Source organism: Schistocerca serialis, chromosome 2, assembly GCF_023864345.2.
Source record: "Schistocerca serialis cubense isolate TAMUIC-IGC-003099 chromosome 2, iqSchSeri2.2, whole genome shotgun sequence".
In the NCBI taxonomy this organism is placed as follows: Eukaryota; Metazoa; Arthropoda; class Insecta; order Orthoptera; family Acrididae; genus Schistocerca; species Schistocerca serialis.
In genome coordinates, this window is record NC_064639.1 from 494,170,555 (window position 1) to 494,194,722 (window position 24,168).

Consider the following 24,168-nt stretch of genomic DNA (forward strand, 5'->3'; position numbering starts at 1 on the left):
TAGAAAATTTAAAAACGCAATTCGACTGGATAAAGTTAGATGTAGGGTGAATTACTGAAGTTCGGTCGCAGGAGAAACAGAACTTGTCGTCAGGCGAATATAGGATTCTAAATACAAAATACGGGCAATCCAGGAGCAGGTTCAATAATAAACAAGAAAATTGGAATGTGGGTAAGCTACTATGAACAGCTTAGTGAACACGTTATTGGAGCCAAGATAGACATGCAGACCCCAACTAGTTTAGGAGATGATAAAGAGACTGAAGAAATGTGTGATGAGATAAAACAATTTATTAAGATAGTTATGGGAGATGAAAATTTAATAGTCTTGAGGAACCGGAATTCAATAGTAGGAAAACGAAGAAAAGGAAAAATAGTAGGTGAGTATTGACTGGGGAAAGGAATGAAAGGGGAATCCGCCTGGAAGAATTCTGCACATAGCATAATTTAACTATCGCTAACATTTCGTTTAAGAATCATGAAAGAAGATTTTATACATGGACGAGTTTCAGACTGATTATGTAACGGTAAGACAGAGATTTTGGAACCAGACTTTAAACTGTAAGACATTTCCAGGGTCAGATGTGTACTCTGGCCAGAATGTATTGGTTATGAACTGTAGATAAAACTGAAGAAACTGTATGAAGATGGGAAATTGAGGAAATAGTATCTAGATAAACTCAAAGAACCAGAGATTATTGAAAGTTTCAGAGGGAGCATTAGGCAACGATTGACTAGAACAGGGGACCGCAATACACTTGAATACGAATGGGGAGCTTTGAGAGATGAAATAGTGAACGCAGCAGAGCATCAAATAGGTAAAAAGACGAGGCTTAGTAGAAAACCTTGGATAACACAAGAGGCATTCAGTTTCATCGCTGAAAGGAGAAAATATAAAAATACAATAAATGAAGCAAGCGAAAGGGAATACAAACGTCTAAAAGTATGAGATTGACAGCAAGTGCAAAATGGCTAAGGGGAATTGTTAGAGGACAAATGTAAGGATTTAGAAGTGTATGTAATTAGGAGACAGATACCGCAAACAGGAAAATTAAAGAGAACCACCTATACGAATGTCAAAAATTCAGATGGAAAACCAGTCCTAAGCAAAGAAGGGAAAATCAGAAATGTGGAAGGAGTATATAGAGGGTCTAGACAGGTGAGATGCACTTGAAGGCACCATTATGGGAATGGAAGATGACGTAGAGGGAGGTGAAATGGGAGATATGATACTGCATGAAGAATTTGACAGAGCATTGATAAACCTAAGTCGAAACAAGGCCCCACGAGTAGACAACATTCCATTAGAACTACTGGTAGCCTTGGGAGAGACAGCCATGAAAAAACTCCTCCATATGGTCAGACAGGCGAACCACCCTTAGACTTCAAGAAGAATATAATAATTTCGAATGACAGGTGTGAAAATTACTAACACGAAGTCTTTACAGACGAATGGAAAAACTGATAGTCGCCGATCAGGGGGAAGATCAGTTTGGATTCCGTAGAAATGTTGGAACACGTGAGGCAATACTGGCCCTATGACTTATCTTAGAAGATAGGTTAAGAAAAGGCAAACCTACGTTTATAGCATTCGTAGACTTAGAGAAAGCTTTTGACAATGTCGGCTGGAATTCCCTGTTTCAAATTCTGAAGGTCGTAGGGGTAAAATAGAGGGAGCACAGGGTATTTCCAATTGGAAGCCAGACGGCAGTTGTAAAAATTGAGGGGCACGAAAGGGACTCAGTGGATGAGAAGGGAGTAAGACAGTGTCGTAGCCTATCCCCAATGTTATTCAATCTGCATGTCGAGCAGCAGTAAAGGAAACATAAGAAAAATTTGGAATAGGAATAAAAATCCACGGAGAAAAAATAAAAACTTTGAGGTTTGCCGACGACACTGTAATTCTGTCAGAAACAGCAAAGGACCTGGAAGTGCTACTGAACGGAATGGACAGTGTCTTGAAAGGAGGATATAAGATGAACATCAACAAAAGCAAAATGAGGATAATGGAATGTAATCGAATGAAATCAGATGACGCTGAGGGAATTAGATTAGGAAATGAGGGTCTTAAAGTTGGAGAGCAAAATAACTGATAATGGTCGAAGTAGAGAGGATATAAAATGTAGACTGGCGATGGCAAGGAAAGCGTTTCTGAAAAAGAGAAATTTGTTGACATCGACTATAGATTTAAGTGTCAGGAAGTTTTTTCTGAAAGTAATTGTAGAACTGCAACCCACTGACTTCCACCAATAAAGGCAATTTTATTTTACTTTGCTATTGTGACAAATATGTTAAAAGTACTGAAGAAACTAGACTGTAATTTTCCTCAAAGATATAAAAGAGTGTTGAAAGATATTTAAATAAGTTTCATTTTATAAACGGTGCATCTCCAAGAGTGAACGTGCGTGCAAGACTTCTGTACGATCTTCGGATATTTGATTCGTGATGTTTGCTGTCGAATTTGCATCACGCTCTGAGGCTACATACTACCAGCAATTTACAAGCGATAGGCGGAGATCTGCAGCTGCTCCTGCACAACGAGATCCTCGAGAACCATTAATTACTATCTTACAATTACTGTCTTACGGTTTTAACTGAACTGAACTTAAATGATGACTTTCCTTGTCACGAAATAACTTAATTTCAAGGCGCTTGCATATTAGGCCTTGTTTATTTCATACTTACTGACTTGAGCAGATTATTTCCTTAAGGTGTTGGAGTAGTAAAGCAAGTAACAAGAGTTAATTATTTATCCAACCCCTGGCCACATGTGGATTAAAATTATAGGTAATGTTATTACACTGACCACAGGAGGTGAGTTTCTGAGTTCGGGTCCCGGACCATCACATAGTAGTAATAAACCAGAAAGTTTAAAGACTGAAAATTCATTCTGACTGGTGAGGAAAAGTTTAGGAGCTGTTTAGTGAGGAGGGACGCTACAGGATGCGAAGGCTTCAAAAGCCTTACAAATGTAGGTGTGAGGGGAGATTGGTTTGAAATAAAATGACGAATTAAGTTATGAGAGGATGTTAAAACGGTAAATGGGGAAGAAAGTAACTAAGGACAATCAGGAGTGGTAGGTAAAACTTCTCTGTGTCATCCAGCGTGGTCCAAATAGAAAAGTAAGAATGATTTAGAGAAATCTGCATTATGCATAACGCATCTCAGTCTTATCTCGAAGCACCACTCCAGTCGTATCTTATCTACAGACGCATATTTCAGGATGACAAATTTACACATATAATAATCCATGACGTCATAAGTAATGACTCTGCGGATCCACGGGAACACAATGGGCTGGCAATAAAGCCCGCTTGTGTCAGTGATACCAGTGGAGGGCGGCAGCGTAACGCGACCCTTGAGTTGGAAAACAATGAGAACTGGCAAGAGGATACATGCGCTGCTGCCTTTATATTTCAGCGCGTATCCTGAGGAACTTCTGTTTCTTCTAGCATGTGAGCGAAACTGAAGGTGACGCGCTAGCACTGGAAAACGATACAGGTACTGTGTTTTTGTTGGGAACTTACAAGGTTCTATTTCTAGTTGTTCTTCTTTATAATAGTTCATTTTAATATTTACTGAGGCAAATATCCTCCGTTATACGAGATGAACAAGAATGCCATCGACAAACTTTCAAACGTTGTCCAGAGATACCTTCCGAGTGTTTTGGTATAAGGGACCTGTAGTCTACGGCCGCTCGTTACAGAGTAATGATTTGATTATGACGTATTCCATTTGTTATCGCAATAACCATTCTTGCTATGAAAATTCTGCTTAAACAACTGCTGCAGATGCAGTAAGATGCATCAAAACCATATGCTGAACACTAAGGTCTTCCCTCTCGGTGATGACACGTGACCGACCGGAGTCCGGTCTCCTTGCGACGGTACATTCCCGTGACCACCCCTGCCAGCAGTCATGTACAGTGGACATCTGGCTTCTTGCAGCAATATTACACGACCTCTCTCAAACTCAGTGCGGGGTTGATAATGGTGTGTTTGTCCTCTTTCTTGACTAACATAACTCACCACGTCCAACTTCAAAGGCAACTAACGCTCACGACCGTTATAATGTGTACATAAAGCACAACTGGTTTGCATCCTCATAGCCACATCCTCAGATGATACTGGTGCGAAATTGTTATAGACATCATCTTTCGTATGTAGAAACACGCATATCAACTGTCTTTTACGTCACACAACTCCTTGGTGTTGCGATTTTTTGTTCCTGTCACACGTATATCTGGTGGACCATTTTAATCCATGATGGTGAATAACTCGGGACGGACATGAGATACAGCAAAATATAAAAGTTGTAGGTGCCAAAAAGCGTTTCGCATTGCTATTAATAGCTGTGTCCTTGAAAATGATTTTCAAGCTGATTTGGAGACTAAAGTGATTTTTTGAAATGGGAACCGTAATATTTGATTTAAAATTTGAAAATATGATACATTGTTCAAGGTTATAGCAAGACTGAATGAAGGTCCAACAAGCAAATATATTTTTAGTTGTAGTACGGATTGACTCGAAACAGAGGAGGATGCAAAATAAATGTTAGATACAAATTGCGAGGGGCATAAGGGGTGATGATGTATCATTATCTATAACCATGATTTTAAAGGTAACTATCGAAGATCAATCGAATGTTGTGTTTTCTTTCATAGAAACACGTATCTGTGACTTCGGAATTCCAAATAATGAAGAGAGATTTGAACTTTAAATTTTAATTAAGTTGTTAGTAGGCAAAAATAAATACATCACAACGTACATTTTTTTGACATTTGCAAGACAGTGCAAACATAAATGAAACGTAGATCATTAATTTACAAGTCGTTGAGTGAGTACCCTAGACTCTCATACCTCAGGATTCCCTTCCAGTTTGTATCTAACATTGTATTTAGCTGTTTCCCTCTTCTGTTCCGAGGCAATCCTATTAGACCTAAAACTTATTAGCTTATTTGATCTTCATCGAACTTCGCCGTGGTCTTGAATAATGTATCATTTTATGTGTAAAATTTGCCGCTCTTATGAAATCTTATATCAAATGTTAGCTTTTCAAAACAAGCTTTCACCCACTGCTTCACTCCTATAGGGTTAAATTTTCAAAAATGCTGAACCATGCATTTTTTAAATTTCTGATCAAGAAACCAAATACCGATTTTCGTAGGTCTAGCTTCAAAATTGCCTTTATAGGACAGTTTTTTGAAAAAATCCTTCCTCACTTATTTCACCCGTTAGAGCTGCAATTTCAAAAAATCCCTTCTTAAACATCGCCTACAATAGCACATTTTTTAAGTGTAAATACGGAACATATAAGTAGGTCAGTATCATCAAACACACCCACCGAGTCATCGATTTCAATCGCAAATTTTTCACCCATTTTCATATTTTATACTATTTGGTCAACAATACCTTGTCCCATATCAGGAATTTCAATCCCTACACTTGCGTCAGAATTCGGAATAGTTTTCATTACTTCAGGGGAATTTTTGTGTTAACATTTTATCTGCTGTAATCAGAGAATCAGGAATAATAAAAGATTCGACTGCTATATAAGGTTATTTAACGCTAGCTCATGTATCCAGGGCCACCTTTGTTGATTTTGTAAAATTGTGAATTAAAATGGTTCAAATGGTTCTAAGCACTATGGGACTTAACATCTGAGGTCTTCAGTCCCCTAGACTTATAACTACTTGAACTTAACTAATCTAAGGACATCACATGCACTCATGCCCCTGGCAGGATTCGATCCTGCGACCGTAGCAGCAGCGCGGTCCCCGTCTGAAGCACCTAGAATCTCTCGGCCACAATGGCCGGCTAAAATTATGTATTATATTTGAACTTTTATTTAAATTTTCTTCTTTGCACTCGGAAAATTCGACTGGCGGATTAACGACGAAGAGCTGGTGTGCCGGCCAGCCAGGATGTGGTTTTTAGGCGGTTTTCCACATTCCCCTAAGTGAATACCGGGCTGGTCCCCACGTTCCGCGTAAGTTACACGACTCGTAGACATTTGCAACACATTCGCACTATCCATGGCTCACATTAGACACAGACAGCTGGGGTACACTAATTCATTCCCGGGGGGTATTGGGTGGTGTCAGGAAGGCCTTCGGCCACCCCTTAAACTTACCATGCCACATTCGATTAACCGCTGCCGACCCTGCCTAACTGTGGGACAAGGCTCAGACAAAGAAAGACAGTGTAATATCTCTATTTCACATTTCTCAGGTTTTTCCACTTGCACATATATGGTTCAACTTCAATGCAGTTTTTATCGATATCCGCTGCAGAGCACACGATGTCGCACTTATCACTGGCGGTGGTTCAACACTAAAAATTAGTTCACAAATATAAGGAATTAGATGTGAGACTTCAAGTAAAGAAAAGAAACTTACATGCAACAATCACGAAAATATATTGACAATGAACCCCTTGAGTGAGAAGTCGCAAAAGTCCAACGATGTCTGCGGCATTCGACGACCCGCATATTACCCACCATGCAATCACAAAATTGGCTGCTAATTTCGGCAGGAGGCAGGACTGGAGGTATCCAGTGGTGTGCACAGAATGATGCTACGGAGCGTAGTTGAACTGCTCAGTCGACGAGTAACTAACAACAGTGCCAGTGGTGTTGACACAAAGCAGAGCAATGGCATCGATAAACAAAGCAAACATTACATTATACCTGCAACAACAGTTGCCGAAGTTGGAAAGGAACCTGAGGAATTTCTCAGAGTGAGAAAGACGTGACAGGTGACATATTAGTACTTCTGCATTATGATTCAGTGGATTGTGTGGTGTCGTATACGTTCGACTGTGCGGACGATGTATATGAAAAGTACAGTGTTGACGGTATGTTCTTAATAAGTGAAAGTGGTACTGAAATAGGTATCGAGCCATGTAGTTGTTCACCATCTTTGTCAGTCAGGGAGCCACAAATCCCGTCTCCAGTGTAACTTAGTGAATGACAAACTAAACATAATTAGTGCATGGAAGATCATCCGCAGCATAGCAAAAAAACGATTATGATCAGATATCGAATAAGTCCTCACCAATATGGCCATGTAGTGCATAAGGAAAACTACGGATAGTCAAGGGAGGACAGAGCGGACTTGTTTTCAAAAACTGGTGTCCACGCGTTTGAAGGATGCTCGATACAGTTTTCAGGATATGCATGATAGTGATCTACTACTTTATGCACTTCAAACAGCATGCGTCGAAGATTACAGTGATTTCAAGGTATGCAGTGAATGCTTGCATAACTTCAAACTGTGCTACAGAACTGGAAGACGAATTTTCAAACAAATCGTCTGTGGTGTCACCGCCAGACACCACACTTGCTAGGTGGTAGCTTTAAATCGGCCGCGGTCCATTAGTATACGTCGGACCCGCGTGTCGCCACTATCAGTAATTGCAGACCGAGCGCCGCCACACGGCAGGTCTAGAGAGACTTACTAGCACTCGCCCCAGTTGTACGGACGACTTAGCTAGCGATGCAACACTGACGAAGCCTCGTTTATTTGCAGAGAAGATAGTTAGAATAGCCTTCAGCTAAGTCAATGGCTACGACCTAGCAAGGCGCCATAGCAATTGATAGTTATCGTATGAAGCATGTCTCATCAAGAACGATGTATACAAATGATGGATTAAAGTTAAGTATTCCAGAAGCTACGTACTTTTCTTTATAGCATTCATTACGTATCCTGTTTCAGACCTCACGCCATCCTGCGTGAGCTTATAGCGTGCATCTCGGCCTTCTCTAGCAATATAACAAGTGGCGACGAGGCTTAAAAGAGGATTTCGCGTTCGTATTGCTCTAATTTATTTGTGTCATGGCTTCGCCACAATCTCCAGATGTACTGTCCGAATTTTGTCGCTTGCAGAATCAGCAGACGCAGGCCTTATTGGATGCCCTTGGACAGCTCGTCCAGGGTCAATGTGCAATGCAAAACGAAGCGGCCGTCGCCGCTCCACTGCTACCGCACCCACAACATGCAGTTGCACCACCGTTTCGACACTTCAATGAGGCGATGGAAATCTGGACGGAGTGGTCACGCCAATTTGGATTTCATCTCGCCGCCTACAGAATTCAAGGTAACAAGCGGCAGCCTCACTTATTGGCGTGTGTAGGGGGTGCAAACGTACCGTGTAATAGTGAAATTATTTCCCCGACACGACGTAGCAACTCTGTCCTACGAAGAAATTTTGTCTGCTTTAGATATCTATTTCAAGGAATCAGTTAATGCAGTTGCAAAAAGGTATACGTTCTTTCGTACAAAACGTATGGCCGATCAAACTAATCGGGAGTGGGTTGCAACTTTGCAAGGCCTTACAAGGGATTGTGCTTTTGAGTGTGAATGTGGACTCCCTTATTCAGATACTATGGTACGTGATGCAATTGCACAGAACGTTTCTGATGTTCGTATATGGGAGCAAATTTTGAAACTAGTCAATCCCTCCCTTCAACAAGTGATAGACATATTGGATAGGCAAGACACACTTGACTTTGCTGAGGAATCATTCGCAACTTTGCCAGCCATGTGTCACATTAACCGGCCCGCCGGGCGCGCTGCACGGAACGATAAACAGCCCTCGCGCCCGTCCGCGCAGCTGCCGCCACGCTCTCAACCAGGTGTGCCGCGCCAGCATGCAAATGCAGTGCTAAAATCATGTCCGCGATGTGCTACTAGACATTCGCGTGAGAACTGCCCGTCACGCCAAGCTATTTGCTTTTTCTGTAATAAAAAAGGACATGTTCAGAGTGTTTGCCAGAAAAAGCTCAGATCGGACACTCACAACGATTCCAGGACCTTTGCTTCGCGCCGGAATCGAACCAAGAATACTCAGGCTCGTGAACCTTCGCCCATGGACATACATGTAGTTAATTCCACTCCGCCCAGTGCCACTCTCTCTAACAGTGACTGTGTTCGTCCCACAAAAAGTGTGCGTCGACGTCACCGGAAATCACGTCAATTAGCAGTGATTCTGTACCAGTGTCTGTTCAAATTACACGAGACAGTCGCTCTTGTCGTCAGCAGGACAATAAACTGTTTGTAGACTTGGACATTAATAGCAACGTGATCCCATTCCAGCTCGATACCGGAACTGCAGTTTCATTGATCAATAAAGACACGTACAAACAACTGGGCACACCTCCCTTGCATGCCGCCAACTTGGACATTAATGGCAACATGATCCCATTCCAGCTCAATACTGGAGCTGCAGTTTCCTTGATCAATAAAGACACGTACAAACAACTGGGCACACCTCTCTTGCGTGCCGCCAATGTTAAGCTAACTACATATTCAGGTCACAAGATCCCTGTGTTAGGACAGTGCAGCCTTCTTGCAACATACAAGGGACAAACAAAACTTGTGTCATTTTACGTCCTTCGTTCTTCTTCTGCAGTGAACTTGTTTGGTTTAGATTTATTTCAGTTGTTTAACTTGTCAATAGTCAATCAGGTCCTATCAGTGAACCAGACTGTGCCTTCAGACAGTGTTTCTCGTCTATGTGAAGAATTTGCAGACATTTTTGCACCGGACCTTGGTTGCGCTAAGAACTATAAAGCACATTTGGAACTGAAAGTAAACGCAAAACCAAAATTTTTCAGAGCGCGCAATGTTCGCCACGCATTGCGTGATGAGGTCGCAAGAACAATACACGATTTAGAATCACAAGGTGTAGTTGAACGTGTGCAGGCTTCTCTCTGGGCCTCACCCTTAGTCATTTTGCCAAAACCGTCCGGAAAATTGAGACTTTGTGTGGACTTCAAGGCAACAGTGAATCCACAGCTAGTGATAGCAACTTTTCCTTTACCCCACCCGGAAGATCTTTTTGACAAACTGTGCCCGGGTAAATATTTTTCTAAGTTGGACCTCACAGATGCGTACTTGCAAATACCGATGGACGAAGAATCCCAGCGCGTATTGGTGGTTAACACGCATCTTGGTTTGTATAGATTCAAAAGTCTGCCATTCGGGTGTGCATCCGCCCCTGCATTGTTTCAGCAGTATCTGCAAACTGTTTGTGCGTCGGTCCCTACTGCAGCAAACTATCAGGACGATATTGTGATCTCCGGAAAGACAGAAGAAGAACATTTAGCAAACCTCCGAACATTATTTCAGGTCTTGCCACAAAATGGTCTTCGCTTGCGGAAGGACAAATGTGAGTTTTTTGCTCGTGACTTACCATATTTGGGACATGTAATCAATGCCCAAGGCATACATCCGAGTCCAGAGCACCTCCGTGCCATACAAGACTTGCCTTCGCCGCAGAATTTGAAGCAGCTACAGAGTGTGTTGGGAAAAATTAACTATTACACTCGGTATATCCCGCATGCCTCTTCCATTTCAGCTCCGCTTCATCGCTTACGCCGTAAAGGTGTTCCGTTCGTCTGGACGACGGAATGCGAACGCGCCTTTCGCCAGTTGAAATCGGCGTTGCTTTCAAATACTTGCCTTACGCCATTCGATCCCCAGAAATCCCTTTTGTTGATGATAGATGCATCGGATTTCGGGATCGGTGCTGTGCTTGCGCACAAAGATGGTTCGCATGATCGCCCTATTGCCTTTGCGTCCAAATTGCTCTCGTCAGAGCAAAGAAATTATTCACAAATCGAGAAAGAAGCTTTGGCTCTTGTGTTTGGTGTTACAAAGTTTCACGATTTCTTGTATGGTCGTCACTTTACCGCCATCACGGACCACAAACCTTTGACGTCACTTTTTCATCCGAACAAGCCTGTACCTCCACGTACAGCGCAGAAATTCATTCGCTGGTCTATTTTCCTCTCGCAGTACCGCTACGATATCTTGTATCGGTCCACTGCTAAGCACGGCAACGCCGATGCGTTGTCCCGTTTGCCTGTTGCTGAGGATAAACCATTCGATTCTTCCGAACTTGCTTGCATGTTGATTGATGCGGAAACCGATGACGTGGTCGAATCGTTTCCGATTGATTTTCGTCGTGTAACTACAGCCATAGCTGCTGACCCTGTCCTTGCTACCGTTTTGCGTTTTGTTGCTACGCAATGGCCCTTGTCAAAGTCACGGATAGAGGATCCGTTGGTTCGCAGATTTTTTGCTCACAAGGAGAGACTTTTTGTACGACGTGGTGTTTTGCTGTTTCGTTCTGATAATGATCAGTCCAGAGTCGTGGTCCCACGTTCGTTACAGTCCTCTATCTTACGGCTTCTCCACCAAGGACATTGGGGTATAGTGCGCACGAAACAACTTGCTCGTCAGCATTGTACTTGGTTCGGAATCGATGCTGCGATTACGAATATGTGCTCTTCTTGCATGGCGTGTGCCGAACAACAATCCGCACCACCACGGAAATTCTTTGCATGGCCGAAAGCCACTTCCCCTTGGCAACGCTTACACATCGATTTTGCTGGTCCATTTTGGAATGCTCGATGGTTGGTTGTTGTCGATTCTTTCAGTAATTTTCCTTTTGTTGTCCGGATGTCTTCCACGACATCGTCTGCCACCATCCAAGCGTTATCTGCTATCTTTTGCATTGAAGGTCTTCCACAGACTATTGTTTCCGACAATGGCCCACAATTTATGTCTGCAGAATTTCAGTCATTCTGCAAGGCCAGTGGTATTCAACATCTGACGTCCGCGCCGTTTTCGCCTCAGTCAAACGGTGCCGCTGAACGATTGGTCCGGACTTTCAAGTCACAGATGTTGAAGTTGAAAGAGTCGCATTCTCGGGAGGACGCGTTGTTGCTCTTTTTGTCTTCGTATCGGTCTCAGCCCCGAGATGGTCGCTCGCCGGCTGAGTTGCACCATGGTCGTCCTCATCGAACCTTGATGTCTTTGCTGCATCCGCCGCATCAGGTTCCTGTGCAGCGGCAGACTCCTGTTTTTGCTCCAGGCGACGTTGTATTCTATCGCAACTATCGAGGTTCACGGCGTTGGCTCGCAGGGCGCATTCATCGCTGCCTCGGCCGCGCGATGTATTTGGTTTTGGGGGCCTCTGGTGAGGTGCGTCAGCATCTCAATCAGCTGCGCCTCTGTCGTCGCACGGGTTCTGCCGCTCCCCGTCTGCTTTCAGCGACGGTGCCGTCCGGTCAGCGCCCTGGGGACCCATCTACTGGCTCGCCTCATCCCTAGGTGTTACCGACGCTGCCTTCCATTTTGTACCATGGCGTCGCGCCGCCGCCGGCGACGCCCGCAGTGGACGCTTCGCTGCAACCGCCGGGCGCCTCCCTGGGTCCCGCGCCACCGATCGCTTCCCGTGACCAGCTGTCCTCCGACATGGAACTCTTGCCCGCTCCGGACCAGATGTTGTCTTCGCCAGTCGGGTGCTCCGGCTCGATGGAGGTCGACCCGTCGGCCCCTTCTGCCTATCTTAGGGCGCACACACCGGATGTTGACGTGCTCCCTGGACTAGGTTTTCAGGCGTTTCCTAGCTCCCCTCGGACCGAATGGCCGGGTGCGGGTGGCACAGCCTCGCCTGTTGTTAGGCTCCCCACCTCATCGCATACGTCAACATGGGGTCCTCCACACGGCGGGCGGAAGCCTTATAACACGACCGTCCGCCGATTTGCGGGGGAGGAATGTGGTGTCACCGCCAGACACCACACTTGCTGGGTGGTAGCTTTAAATCGGCCGCGGTCCATTAGCATACGTCGGACCCGCGTGTCGCCACTATCAGTAATTGCAGACCGAGCGCCGCCACACGGCAGGTCTAGAGAGACTTACTAGCACTCGCCCCAGTTGTACAGACGACTTAGCTAGCGACGCAACACTGACGAAGCCTCGTTTATTTGCAGAGAAGATAGAATAGCCTTCAGCTAAGTCAATGGCTACGACCTAGCAAGGCGCCATAGCAATTGATAGTTATCGTATGAAGCATGTCTCATCAAGAACGATGTATACAAATGATGGATTAAAGTTAAGTATTCCAGAAGCTACGTACTTTTCTTTATAGCATTCATTACGTATCCTGTTTCAGACCTCACGCCATCCTGCGTGAGCTTATAGCGTGCATCTCGGCCTTCTCTAGCAATAAAACATCGTCAACCTCACGATGCACAGAAAACTGCGGGATGGGCCTGAAAATTTATAGATGAGATGAATAAACGTATGTCGTCATTCAGTAAGGAATTTGTTTTCAACTCCGACCAGTCGCGATTTGAAGAGGAAATTCATAGGAAATGAACCCTGAAAATTAGCAGTACCAGGAGAGTTGTATCAGATCAGCTAACATCAATACCTTAACGCATTCGCATACAATTACTCCGACTGTTAATCTGGATGATAAATTAGTTGGGAAGTTTTTTATTGAGATGCGAGACGTTGGAGGTGTTCCGCCCCCAACGATTCTTTCTCGTGTGTGTGATCTTGCAAGGGCAGTAGGGAATATTTACGTCACAGCAAGCAAGAGTGGGTAAATGGGTGTAAGAGAACTACAATTATCCTATTAGCACTGTTTTTGGCCAACAGATGGTGAAAATAACTCTCTTTTGCTTGATTTCTGACTAGTGTATAAAAATTATACTCCTGAAAATTGTGCCTCTAAGACATATTGTCGTATCTTGCAGATACTCCTTAAAGAACAGTCAGTTTCACGATAAGCTCCACGACAGACCGTCTCGCATTCGGTTACATACCATCATGTTCTATCATTTTTCATCACCCCGTACCACTAACATGATTCTATATGCATTCTTTACGATTGGATATCTAGCTGAACGTCCTACACGCTTTGTGGCTTCCAAGGAGTTTGCCTTCGATCTTGATGGTGCGAACGCTTGTGATCTCTGTGGCACGCCAGTTTCCATTCTATGTGCAAGTTAATGGTTTATTTTGAAGATTTCTTGAATGTCAACGATGTCCGTTTTGTGAAGAGTAAAACATACATCCCTGCACCTTCTGGACACTCATTTTCTGTCGCCCTCCTGATGCTCATGGTGAGAATTTAGCAGCTAATACTTTTCCTGTCATAATTTTTAACACACTTTCAAATGAGCCTTACTAAAGACTCGCACTCAAAGGGTTCCCTGTGAGTACTGAAAGATTATAAATCAGTCTTTAACAGGCATCTGCAGACACTGTTATTGTTGGAATAAACAACACAAATGATTAGCAAGTGCATTTGTGTCATTGTTGCGTAGACTGGTAAGGTGAGCAAAATCGACTCTAGGATACAGGCCAATTCAGATCTCTCTGGCTGAAATATTTTTCGTTATTTGCGATCACTCTCGCAGCCCTGAGGACACACGTATCCCAGCTAATGTACCTACATGACGCCAAACGGCTAAGTGAGGGCGCTTGTAGCACCTTGACACCAACAAATCTCGTGCACAGATCGTTTGGATGAGGCACTGAGTTATGCATTCGTTTGAACTTTCCGCTTAAATTAACATTCCGTTACCAGAACGTCCATTATGCAGCTCATTATCTATAGAATGTTGCACCTTCACCCCCCCCCCCCCCCCCCCAAACTCTGAACGGTTTTACCTGCAGATACCCAATTGAACTCGAGAGAAACTTCATGTAAATTGATCAGTACGCAATTAGTTTAAATAGATCAGCTACATGATTAAAAAATAATGTTCTATTTAAAGCGTTATGCCTCGCGACTGTAACTCTCTGGAAAATAAATAATTAAACTCTGCTCAAATCTCCGCAGGAAGAGTAACGATTTTTACATTTACCTATCTAAGTAAATATTCCTTCAACTTATTGTTTTGTAAGTCACCGAGGAAAAATATTTTTGTAAGCATTCTGTGTATATACACAGGGTGAATTAAAATTCTCACGTTCATGCAATACAGTGACACTTCTTGCGTACTAACAGTATAAAAATTTATCTAATACAGTTTCGTCCCGTATACACATCCGGTTACAAAAGGACCTCAAAGAATGGCAATTTGGCAAAAATGTAATCACATGTCCGGCAAGTATCTTGATGCAATAAACTGTAGCTATCCTCCCCAGTGGGTGGAGTTTCATGTTAGAATTCTCGAGTTCGTGAGGACGATTCCTGTCTAGTTGCAACTTTTTTACATCTCCACTTTCTTAAGGTTTATGGTTATTTCTCTCCTACGACTGCATTCATTACGAGATTCCACTACGAATCAAAGATAAAGGCAATATGTGTATTTGTTTGAATATTTACAATATTTTCGCTTAATAACACGATCATTAAATCTAACAAACAAATTTTCCTACTTACGCGACGACAAGTTAAAGAGCAATGAACGTCTAGTACAGTATGTGGAGAGACCAGACTAAGCTTCCAAAGTACGTTTAAGAAACACGTAAATACATTTAGGTACGACACCCCTCAAAAAATCTGCCACAGCCGCTCATAATAACGACACAGGACATGCTTTTGACAGTACTGATTGTAAAGTCGTGTATAGCAACGAAGCAATGGAGAGGATGTTGTTATGGGTACCCGATATCCTCTTTATACAACACAAATGTGCATTATGGATTAATACAGTTCTTTATTTACATGAAGTGGAACATTTGCTTAACTTGAATGGAGTCCATGTTTCTCGTAGAAGCTCATCCATATTAATTCCGCTATAGTCACTAATCTAGTCGCTATGTACCATTGAGCCTGCGAGGGACTAAACCTTCTCTGCGAGTAAGCTGACAGATTCCCAACTGAATGAAAAAGCGAGTGAGTGAGTGTGAGGCCCTTCGGCCAGCGGCGGCAGTCTAAATACGAGGCCTGTTCAGAAAGTAAGCTCCGATTGATTGCCAAATTGAAACCACAGTGAACATCAGAAATGTTTTACTTGTAACAATTAGCTACACCTTTCAGCTACTTCTCTACGTAGTCGCCGTTCTGACTTAGACTTTTGTCATAGCGTTGTACCAACTTTTCAATAGCCTCATCATAGAAGGCAGCCGCCAGTGCTTTCCGCCAATTCTCCACGCTGGCCTACACCTCGTTGTCTGTGTCAAAATGTTGTCTTCAAAGACAGCGGTTCATGTGGCCAGAGATGAAACTCAGGGGGAGACAATTGCGGACTGTATTGTGGGTAATCTCACATTTCCATTTGAAAAAGATGCAGGAGCATCTTCATTGCCCCTGCAGAATGCGGCTGAGAATTGTCTTGAAGAAGAAACAGCACGACAGTTATGTAATGTTAGCTGCATAGCTTCAGGCGAAATTTCTCACCAGGCCCTCGTACTTGGCGGCAGACACTATTTTCTAGATATCTTTACGCACTCACTGCGAGCTCAGAAATGAGAAGAGCGACGTGATGCTTACTGGGATTATACTAGAGACACTACCCAACACATCTGTGCAAAGCTTTATCGGATTTTCATAGTCGTTTCCATTTCGCGACCGATCGGAGCTTACTTTCTGAACGCCCCTCGTACATGGTGTCGAGAGGGCGTTGGCAGCGTGTTGCTTGTGGGTGTGTCTCTCGCCTCTCTCAGGTGAGCTTGATCTAGTGCCTACTAATCGATCTTAGCGCTTCATCTTTGCCGATCAGTGTGCTGGCGACATCTTACGCCAGCACATTCCTAGGCCCGTTGTTGTGTAGGGAGGATGTGAACGACAACGAGGAGGAGGGGGCAGGGAGAGGTAAGACGCTGGACGAAAAGATAAGCCGGGTGCAGTGACTGGAGAATGGTGTACTTCACCATCTGGCTTGCGAAGTAACAGGAACATCCACCAGAAAATTTCTTCCGGGACACACATCCAGGCCTGAGGTCGTGTCCTGGGGCGGCGACGACGACGGCGACGGCGACGGCGACGACGACGGGTCCACGTGCATCGGGTCGGCGAACGGGGAGGGCGGGACCTGGGTGCATCGTCCATCCGCTCCTCCTGCAGAACCCTGGTAGCACCATCGGGCAGCTGCGAAGGCCGCGCGTTCCCGTGAGGCCGTGAATCTGGGGGAAGAAAAGCAGCAGAACCAAAGCGCAAATGACTCACACGAATTTGGTTCTGGTGGCGGCGCTGCAAACGATGGGGCCCTGCAATCAAGTACATAAAAGAGCCCATGCGTTCCTGGATCACGCCTCTTTCCCAGCGCCTACGGTTGCCATAAACACTGAAAAGAACAAGATCGCGCCGCGCAAAGCGATACTTGCAGACCACTGGCGGTGCCGGACGCTGCGGTGGGTGTAGCAAGTGTAGCAGCGTCCGATGGCGGCGGCCATGCAGAAGTTCCTCCGATGATGATCCGTCTGGTGGGTGGGAGCGATAAGAGATGAGAAAGAGTTGCAGCGCCTGTTTCCGTGTGTGGGTGGTGCGAAGCTCGGCCATATGTTGTTTAAAACTGCTTATGAAGCGTTCTGGTTCGTTGGAGTGGGGTTGAAACGGAGCACTTGTCTCATGACGAGTGCCTTTTCCCTCACAAAACTGTTCAGAATCGCTTGATGTAAACTGCTGTCCGTAGTCCGACACAAGTTCTCCTGCTAAAGCTTCTATGCGAAAATGGAACATAACGCTTGAACGGTGCTACATGTTGCGGTAGAAGCCGTAGGCACTGCTAATGAGAACTTGCCAAGAGAGTCTACCACTATGAAACAACGAGTGTTCCAAAAGGGCCCTGCAAAGTCAATTTGCACTCGTTGCCATGACCATTGAGTCTCAAATGGTTCAAATGGCTGTGAACACTGTGGGACTTAACATCTGAGATCACCAGTCCCCTAGAACATAGAACTACTTAAACCTAACTAACCTAAGGACATCACACACATCCATGCCCGAGGCAGGATTCGAACCTGCGATTGTAGCAGTCGCGCGGTTCCGGACTGAATCACCTAGAACCGCTCATTCAGTCTTAGGCCAAGTTGAGAATGTCTGTGGCGAGCTGCTTGGGCGTCCATGCCCTGCCAAGTACAGTGCCGTCGCGCTAACTATTTAGTGCTCCTTGGTGGAGCAATCGCAACACATTCTTTTGCGACACCTTTGGAATTAGCGCAAGCGATTGAACTAGACTTACACCCTGTTGAACTGAAATGTTGTGCCAATGTGCAAAATATCGGCACACAACTGAGTTCTGGATACTGTTCAATGAACGAGGCCAAGACGTGCGAATGTAATGCAACAAAATCCCGGTCTGCTTCCGTAGCCTGTGCAATTTTTCTGTAGTGCAAGGGGAGAGATTCCAGCAGTTTAGAGTCCTGCGCATCGATTTGCCAACAAGATGCGGCAGATGCATCAATATCAGAGTCTGGGCCAATTGGAAGGCGAGATAGGGCGTCTACATTTCTATGCTTTGCCGTAGGTCTGTACACAATTTCATACTGCGACAGCAACAAAGCCCAACGTTACAATTTTTGGGTCATGCGTCTATGAACCGGCTTTGTCGAATGAAACACGGACTGCAAAGGCTTGTGATCTCTCACTAAATAGGACTTGCGACAGAACAGATAGTGGAAGAATTTTGTCACATTATAGACAACATCGACAGCTTCTTCTTCAATTGTGAATAATAGTACTGAGTTTGAGTTAACAAATTTGAAGCAAAAAGCATTGTGAGTGTCTTGTGCACCAATTCTGTGCGAAAGCAAAGTGCCGTTTCCGTAGGTAGAAGCGTCGACTTGAAAACTTCTGGTTTGGCAGGGTCAAAATGCACTAAACATCTGTCACTAACCAAAACATTTTTGAGTTCCTGAAATGAGTCTTTACTGTCTTTAGTCCACAAAAAAGTACATGTGTGCGACGCAAGCGATGTAAAGGAGCCGCAATCTGAGCGGCATTCAGTGTGGACCGAATGTAGTATGTCAACGTCCCTAGGACTGACTGCAATTCAGATACATTGTGAGGAACGGCAGGTCACGCATTGCAAGCAAATGAGACTGGAGGTGGTGTACACCCTTCCTGGTTAGCACATGACCTACGTACTGTAGTCCAGTTTGAAAAAAGTCACACTTTTCGAGACGACACTTGAGTCCTGCTTCTGACAACACTCAAAAGAGAGTACGCAAATTGGTAACGTGTTCCTCTGATGTACGACATGAGATGACAGTATCGTCAAGGTGGTTTGAACGAAATGGCACTTTCGCAGTCAGCTGTTCAAAGTAGCGTTGACAAATGACTGGTGCAGGAGCACTGCCAAAGGGCAAACGCCAAAACGTTAACAGTCCTCAGTGTTTATTTACAACAAACACTTTCTGTGATTCTTCATCCAACGGAATTTGCAAGTCTGAATCACGCAAATCTATCTTAGAAAAGTAATGTCCTGCACCAAGTCTGTTCATGAGTTCCTCAGGGCGAGGTAACGGGTGAATGTCAATTACTCTCTGTGGGTTGACTCGGCTAGAAGGCAACGCGAATGCGAAAGCGACCAGAAGGCTTAGGCAACAAAACGAGAGGACTTGCCCACTGACTAGCTTGAATGGGAGCAATTACACCATTATGTTGCATTCTTTCAATTGACTGGCTACTTTGTCTCTTAAAGTAATTGGATTGCGGAGGGCCCAGAGAAACTTAGGCTGTCCGCTGTCTTTCAATGTGACATGCGCTATAAAGTTATTAGCTTTTCCCATTCCTATTGAAAATAGTTCAGGAAATTCCATACGGAAGCTAGCTACTCTGCCTTTTGGTTCAAAAGCAGACACTGAAAGTAAATTGTCTTAGATGCTAAGTCCAAACAAATCAAACGCATCTAAGCCGAATATGGTCTCACTGTCTCTTGATTTCAACACACAAAAATTCACTGTCTTAGTGTGAAATTTTTAAGTGACAGGCAAACTACACTTTCCAAGCACTGGACCTTCCTGTCTGTTGTAAAAAATGAGGTTCTTGCTAGATTTAGAAAGGCGTGGTGAGCCTAACTGTTCGTACATGGCACGATTAAGCAAAGTTACGGAGGTACCTGTGTCTAACAAAGTTCTCACGATGGCCAGCAATTCGTAATGACACAAATTGTTTTATAACGTCGTTGGACAGAACTAGGGTGAAAAGGAGGCACAACCTTAATCTTATTTTTGCAAAATCTGTTGTAGGTTTTGAAAACATAGCGTTCACTGCAAGTGCACGAGTCCGTTTATTGTGGGAGAGGACAAAATTGGCGTTTGTGTGCCATTGCAAACAATCTGCTTGGACATGACCTTCTTTCCCAGACGCGTGACACGTTGCGTTACGTGATGTGCATTCCTGTCTTTTATGGCGAGCAAAACATCTAGGGCAAGACTTCACAAAATTCATAGGTCTGTTTACATGTCTGCGTGATTGTCCGCACGGCTGCGTATGCGCTCGTTGTTGTGGCTGCTTGGGGCGGTCGCGGGCAAGGGGCGACTCCACCTGACAAAACGGGGCTTGATCAAACTTATCGGCCACTGTGACACCCGAATCATATTGATATAAGATTTTCAATACTTGGGGAAGTGACGGGTCAGAGTACTTTAAGATATGTACCCGTATTCTACTACCTCAGACACTGAATGTTATTGCATCACATATCAAATCACTGTAAAAGTTGCCAAAACTACACTTAAATTTACACTTTCTAGTCATATCCGTCCCCCCCCCCCCCCCCCCCCATGAACCATGGACCTTGCCGTTGGTGGGGAGGCTTGCATGCCTCAGCAATACAGATAGCCGTACCGTAGGTGCAACCACAACGGAGGGGTATCTGTTGAGAGACCAGACAAACGTGTGGTTCCTGAAGAGGGGCAGCAGCCTTTTCAGTAGTTGCAAGGGCAACAGTCTGGATGATTGACTGATCTGGCCTTGTAACAATAACCAAAACGGCCTTGCTGTGCTGGTACCGCGAACGGCTGAAAGCAAGGGGAAACTACAGCCGTAATTTTTCCCGAGGGCATGCAGCTTTACTGTATGGTTAAATGATGATGGCATCCTCTTGGATAAAATATTCCGGAGGTAAAATAGTCCCCCATTCGGATCTCCGGGCGGGGACTACTCAAGAGGATGTCGTTAGCAGGAGAAAGAAAACTGGCGTTCTACGGATCGGAGCGTGGAATGTCAGATCCCTTAATCGGGCAGGTAGGTTAGAAAATTTAAAAAGGGAAATGGATAGGTTGAAATTAGATATTGTGGGAATTAGTGAAGTTCGGTGGCAGGAGGAACAAGACTTCTGGTCAGGTGACTACAGGGTTATAAACACAAAATCAAATAGGGGTAATGCAGGAGTAGGTTTAATAATGAATAGGAAAATAGGAATGCGAGTAAGCTACTACAAACAGCACAGTGAACGCATTATTGTGGCCAAGATTGATACGAAGCCCACACCTACTACAGTAGTACAAGTTTATATGCCAACTAGCTCTGCAGATGACGAAGAAATTGAAGAAATGTATGATTAAATAAAAGAAATTATTCAGATTGTGAAGGGAGACGAAAATTTAATAGTCATGGGTGACTGGAATTCGAGTGTAGGAAAAGGGAGAGAAGGAAACATAGTCGGTGAATATGGATTGGGGCTAAGAAATGAAAGAGGAAGCTGCCTGGTAGAATTTTGCACAGAGCACAACATAATCATAGCTAACACTTGGTTTAAGAATCATGAAAGAAGGTTGTATACATGGAAGAACCCTGGAGATACTAAAAGGTATCAGATATATTATATAATGGTAAGACAGAGATTTAGGAACCAGGTTTTAAATTGTAAGACATTTCCAGGGGCAGATGTGGACTCGGACCACAATCTATTGGTTATGACCTGTAGATTAAAACTGAAGAAACTGCAAAAAGGTGGGAATTTAAGGAGATGGGACCTGGAAAAACTGAAAGAACCAGAGGTTGTACAGAGTTTCAGGGAGAGCATAAGGGAGCAATTGACAGGAATGGGGGAAAGAAATACAGTAGAAGAAGAATGGGTAGCTTTGAGGGATGAAGTAGTGAAGGCAGCAGAGGATCAAGTAGGTAAAAAGACGAGGGTTAGTAGAAATCCTTGGGTAACAGAAGAAATAATGAATTTAATTGATGAAAGGAGAAAATATAAAAATGCAGTAAATGAAGCAGGCAAAAAGGAATACAAACGTCTCAAAAATGAGATCGACAGGAAGTGCAAAATGGCTAAGCAGGGATGGCTAGAGGACAAATGTAAGGATGTAGAGGCTTATCTCACTAGGGGTAAGATAGATACTGCCTACAGGAAAATTAAAGAGACCTTTGGAGATAAGAGAACGACTTGTATGAATATCAAGAGCTCAGATGGAAACCCAGTTCTAAGCAAAGAAGGGAAAGCAGAAAGATGGAAGGAGTATATAGAGGGTCTATACAAGGGCGATGTGCTTGAGGACAATATTATGGAAATGGAAGAGGATGTAGATGAAGATGAAATGGGAGATACGATACTGCGTGAAGAGTTTGACAGAGCACTGAAAGACCTGAGTCGAAACAAGGCCCCCGGAGTAGACAACATTCCATTGGAACTACTGACGGCCTTGGGAGAGCCAGTCCTGACAAAACTCTACCATCTGGTGAGCAAGATGTATAAAACAGGCGAAATACCCTCAGACTTCAAGAAGAATATAATAATTCCAATCCCAAAGAAAGCAGGTGTTGACAGATGTAAAAATTACCGAACTATCAGTTTAATAAGTCACAGCTGCAAAATACTAACACGAATTCTTTACAGACGAATGGAAAAACTAGTAGAAGCCAACCTCGGGGAAGATCAGTTTGGATTCCGTAGAAACACTGGAACACGTGAGGCAATACTGACCTTACGACTTATCTTAGAAGAAAGATTAAGGCAAGGCAAACCTACGTTTCTAGCATTTGTAGACTTAGAGAAAGCTTTTGACAATGTTGACTGGAATACTCTCTTTCAAATTCTAAAGGTGGCAGGGGTAAAATACAGGGAGCGAAAGGCTATTTACAATTTGTACAGAAACCAGATGGCAGTTATAAGAGTCGAGGGGTATGAAAGGGAAGCAGTGGTTGGGAAGGGAGTAAGACAGGGTTGTAGCCTCTCCCCGATGTTGTTCAATCTGTATATGGAGCAAGCAGTAAAGGAAACAAAAGAAAAATTCGGAGTAGGTATTAAAATCCATGGAGAAGAAATAAAAACTTTGACGTTCGCTGATGACATTGTAATTCTGTCAGAGACGGCAAAGGACTTGGAAGAGCAGTTGAATGGAATGAACAGTGTCTTGAAAGGAGGATATAAGATGAACATCAACAAAAGCAAAACGAAGATAATGGAATGTAGTCGAATTAAGTCGGGTGATGCTGAGGGAATTAGATTAGGAAATGAGACACTTAAAGTAGTAAAGGAGTTTTGCTATTTGGGGAGCAAAATAACTGATGATGGTCGAAGTAGAGAGGATATAAAATGTAGACTGGCAATGGCAAGGAAAGCTTTTCTGAAGAAGAGAAATTTGTTAACATCGAGTATAGATTTAAGTGTCAGGAAGTCATTTCTGAAAGCATTTGTATGGAGTGTAGCCATGTATGGAAGTGAAACATGGACGATAAATAGTTTGGACAAGAAGAGAATAGAAGCATTCGAAATGTGGTGCTACAGAAGAATGCTGAAGATTAGATGGGTAGATCACATAACTAATGAGGAAGTATTGAATAGGATTGGGGAAAAGAGAAGTTTGTGACACAACTTGACCGGAAGACGGGATCGGTTGGTAGGACATGTTCTGAGGCATCAAGGGATCACCAATTTAGTATTGGAGGGCAGCGTGGAGGGTAAAAATCGTAGAGGGAGACCAAGAGATGAATACACTAAGCAGATTCAGAAGGATGTAGATTGCAGTAGGTACTGGGAGATGAAGAAGCTTGTACAGGATAGAGTAGCATGGAGAGCTGCATCAAACCAGTCTCAGGACTGAAGACCACAACAACAACAACAGTCATATCCGTTAATTCTGTGTACCACTGGAGGTACATCTGTTCCGATTTTTTTTCTGCAAGCGAAGGAACTTATATCTAGCTGCCGCTACTTGTACTTTCTGTTGATAGTATTGAATTTATGCAGTGAATACTTTGTCATAGCTGAGTTCGTTGGGAGACGCGATTGGGAATAGTTTTTGTATTAACACACTGGGGACCCTGCAATCGAAAGGAAGTATTGTAACTTTACAGTACCCTGAACACGATGAACTTGACAATGTGCTTGGAACTGAGTCGGGTATTCAATCAATTAGTCTTCTGTTTCCTTAAATTACCGGATTGTTGGTATACTGGTTTGCGGCATTTGTTGAGCTGGTTGGTTAGTCGGTTGTGGTTGTTCGGCCGACGCAGCTTCTGCAGCCAGT

General features: G+C 43.9%; 2 protein-coding genes across 2 annotated transcripts in view; one reads left to right on the forward strand and one right to left on the reverse strand.

The window, feature by feature from the left end:
- Positions 1-3,460: 3,460 nt before the first annotated feature.
- Positions 3,461-24,168, forward strand: part of LOC126455617 (uncharacterized) — a 55,861-nt gene continuing 35,153 nt past the window's right edge. The window contains exon 1 of the mRNA XM_050091380.1: positions 3,461-3,500. The gene's annotated coding sequence lies outside the window, so the exon portion shown is untranslated. The remainder of the gene's footprint in view (positions 3,501-24,168) is intronic.
- Positions 16,091-24,168, reverse strand: part of LOC126456133 (uncharacterized) — a 52,640-nt gene continuing 44,562 nt past the window's right edge. The window contains exon 3 of the mRNA XM_050091887.1: positions 16,091-16,872. Coding sequence (XP_049947844.1) covers positions 16,617-16,872 — 256 coding nt within the window. The 3' untranslated portion in view covers positions 16,091-16,616. The remainder of the gene's footprint in view (positions 16,873-24,168) is intronic.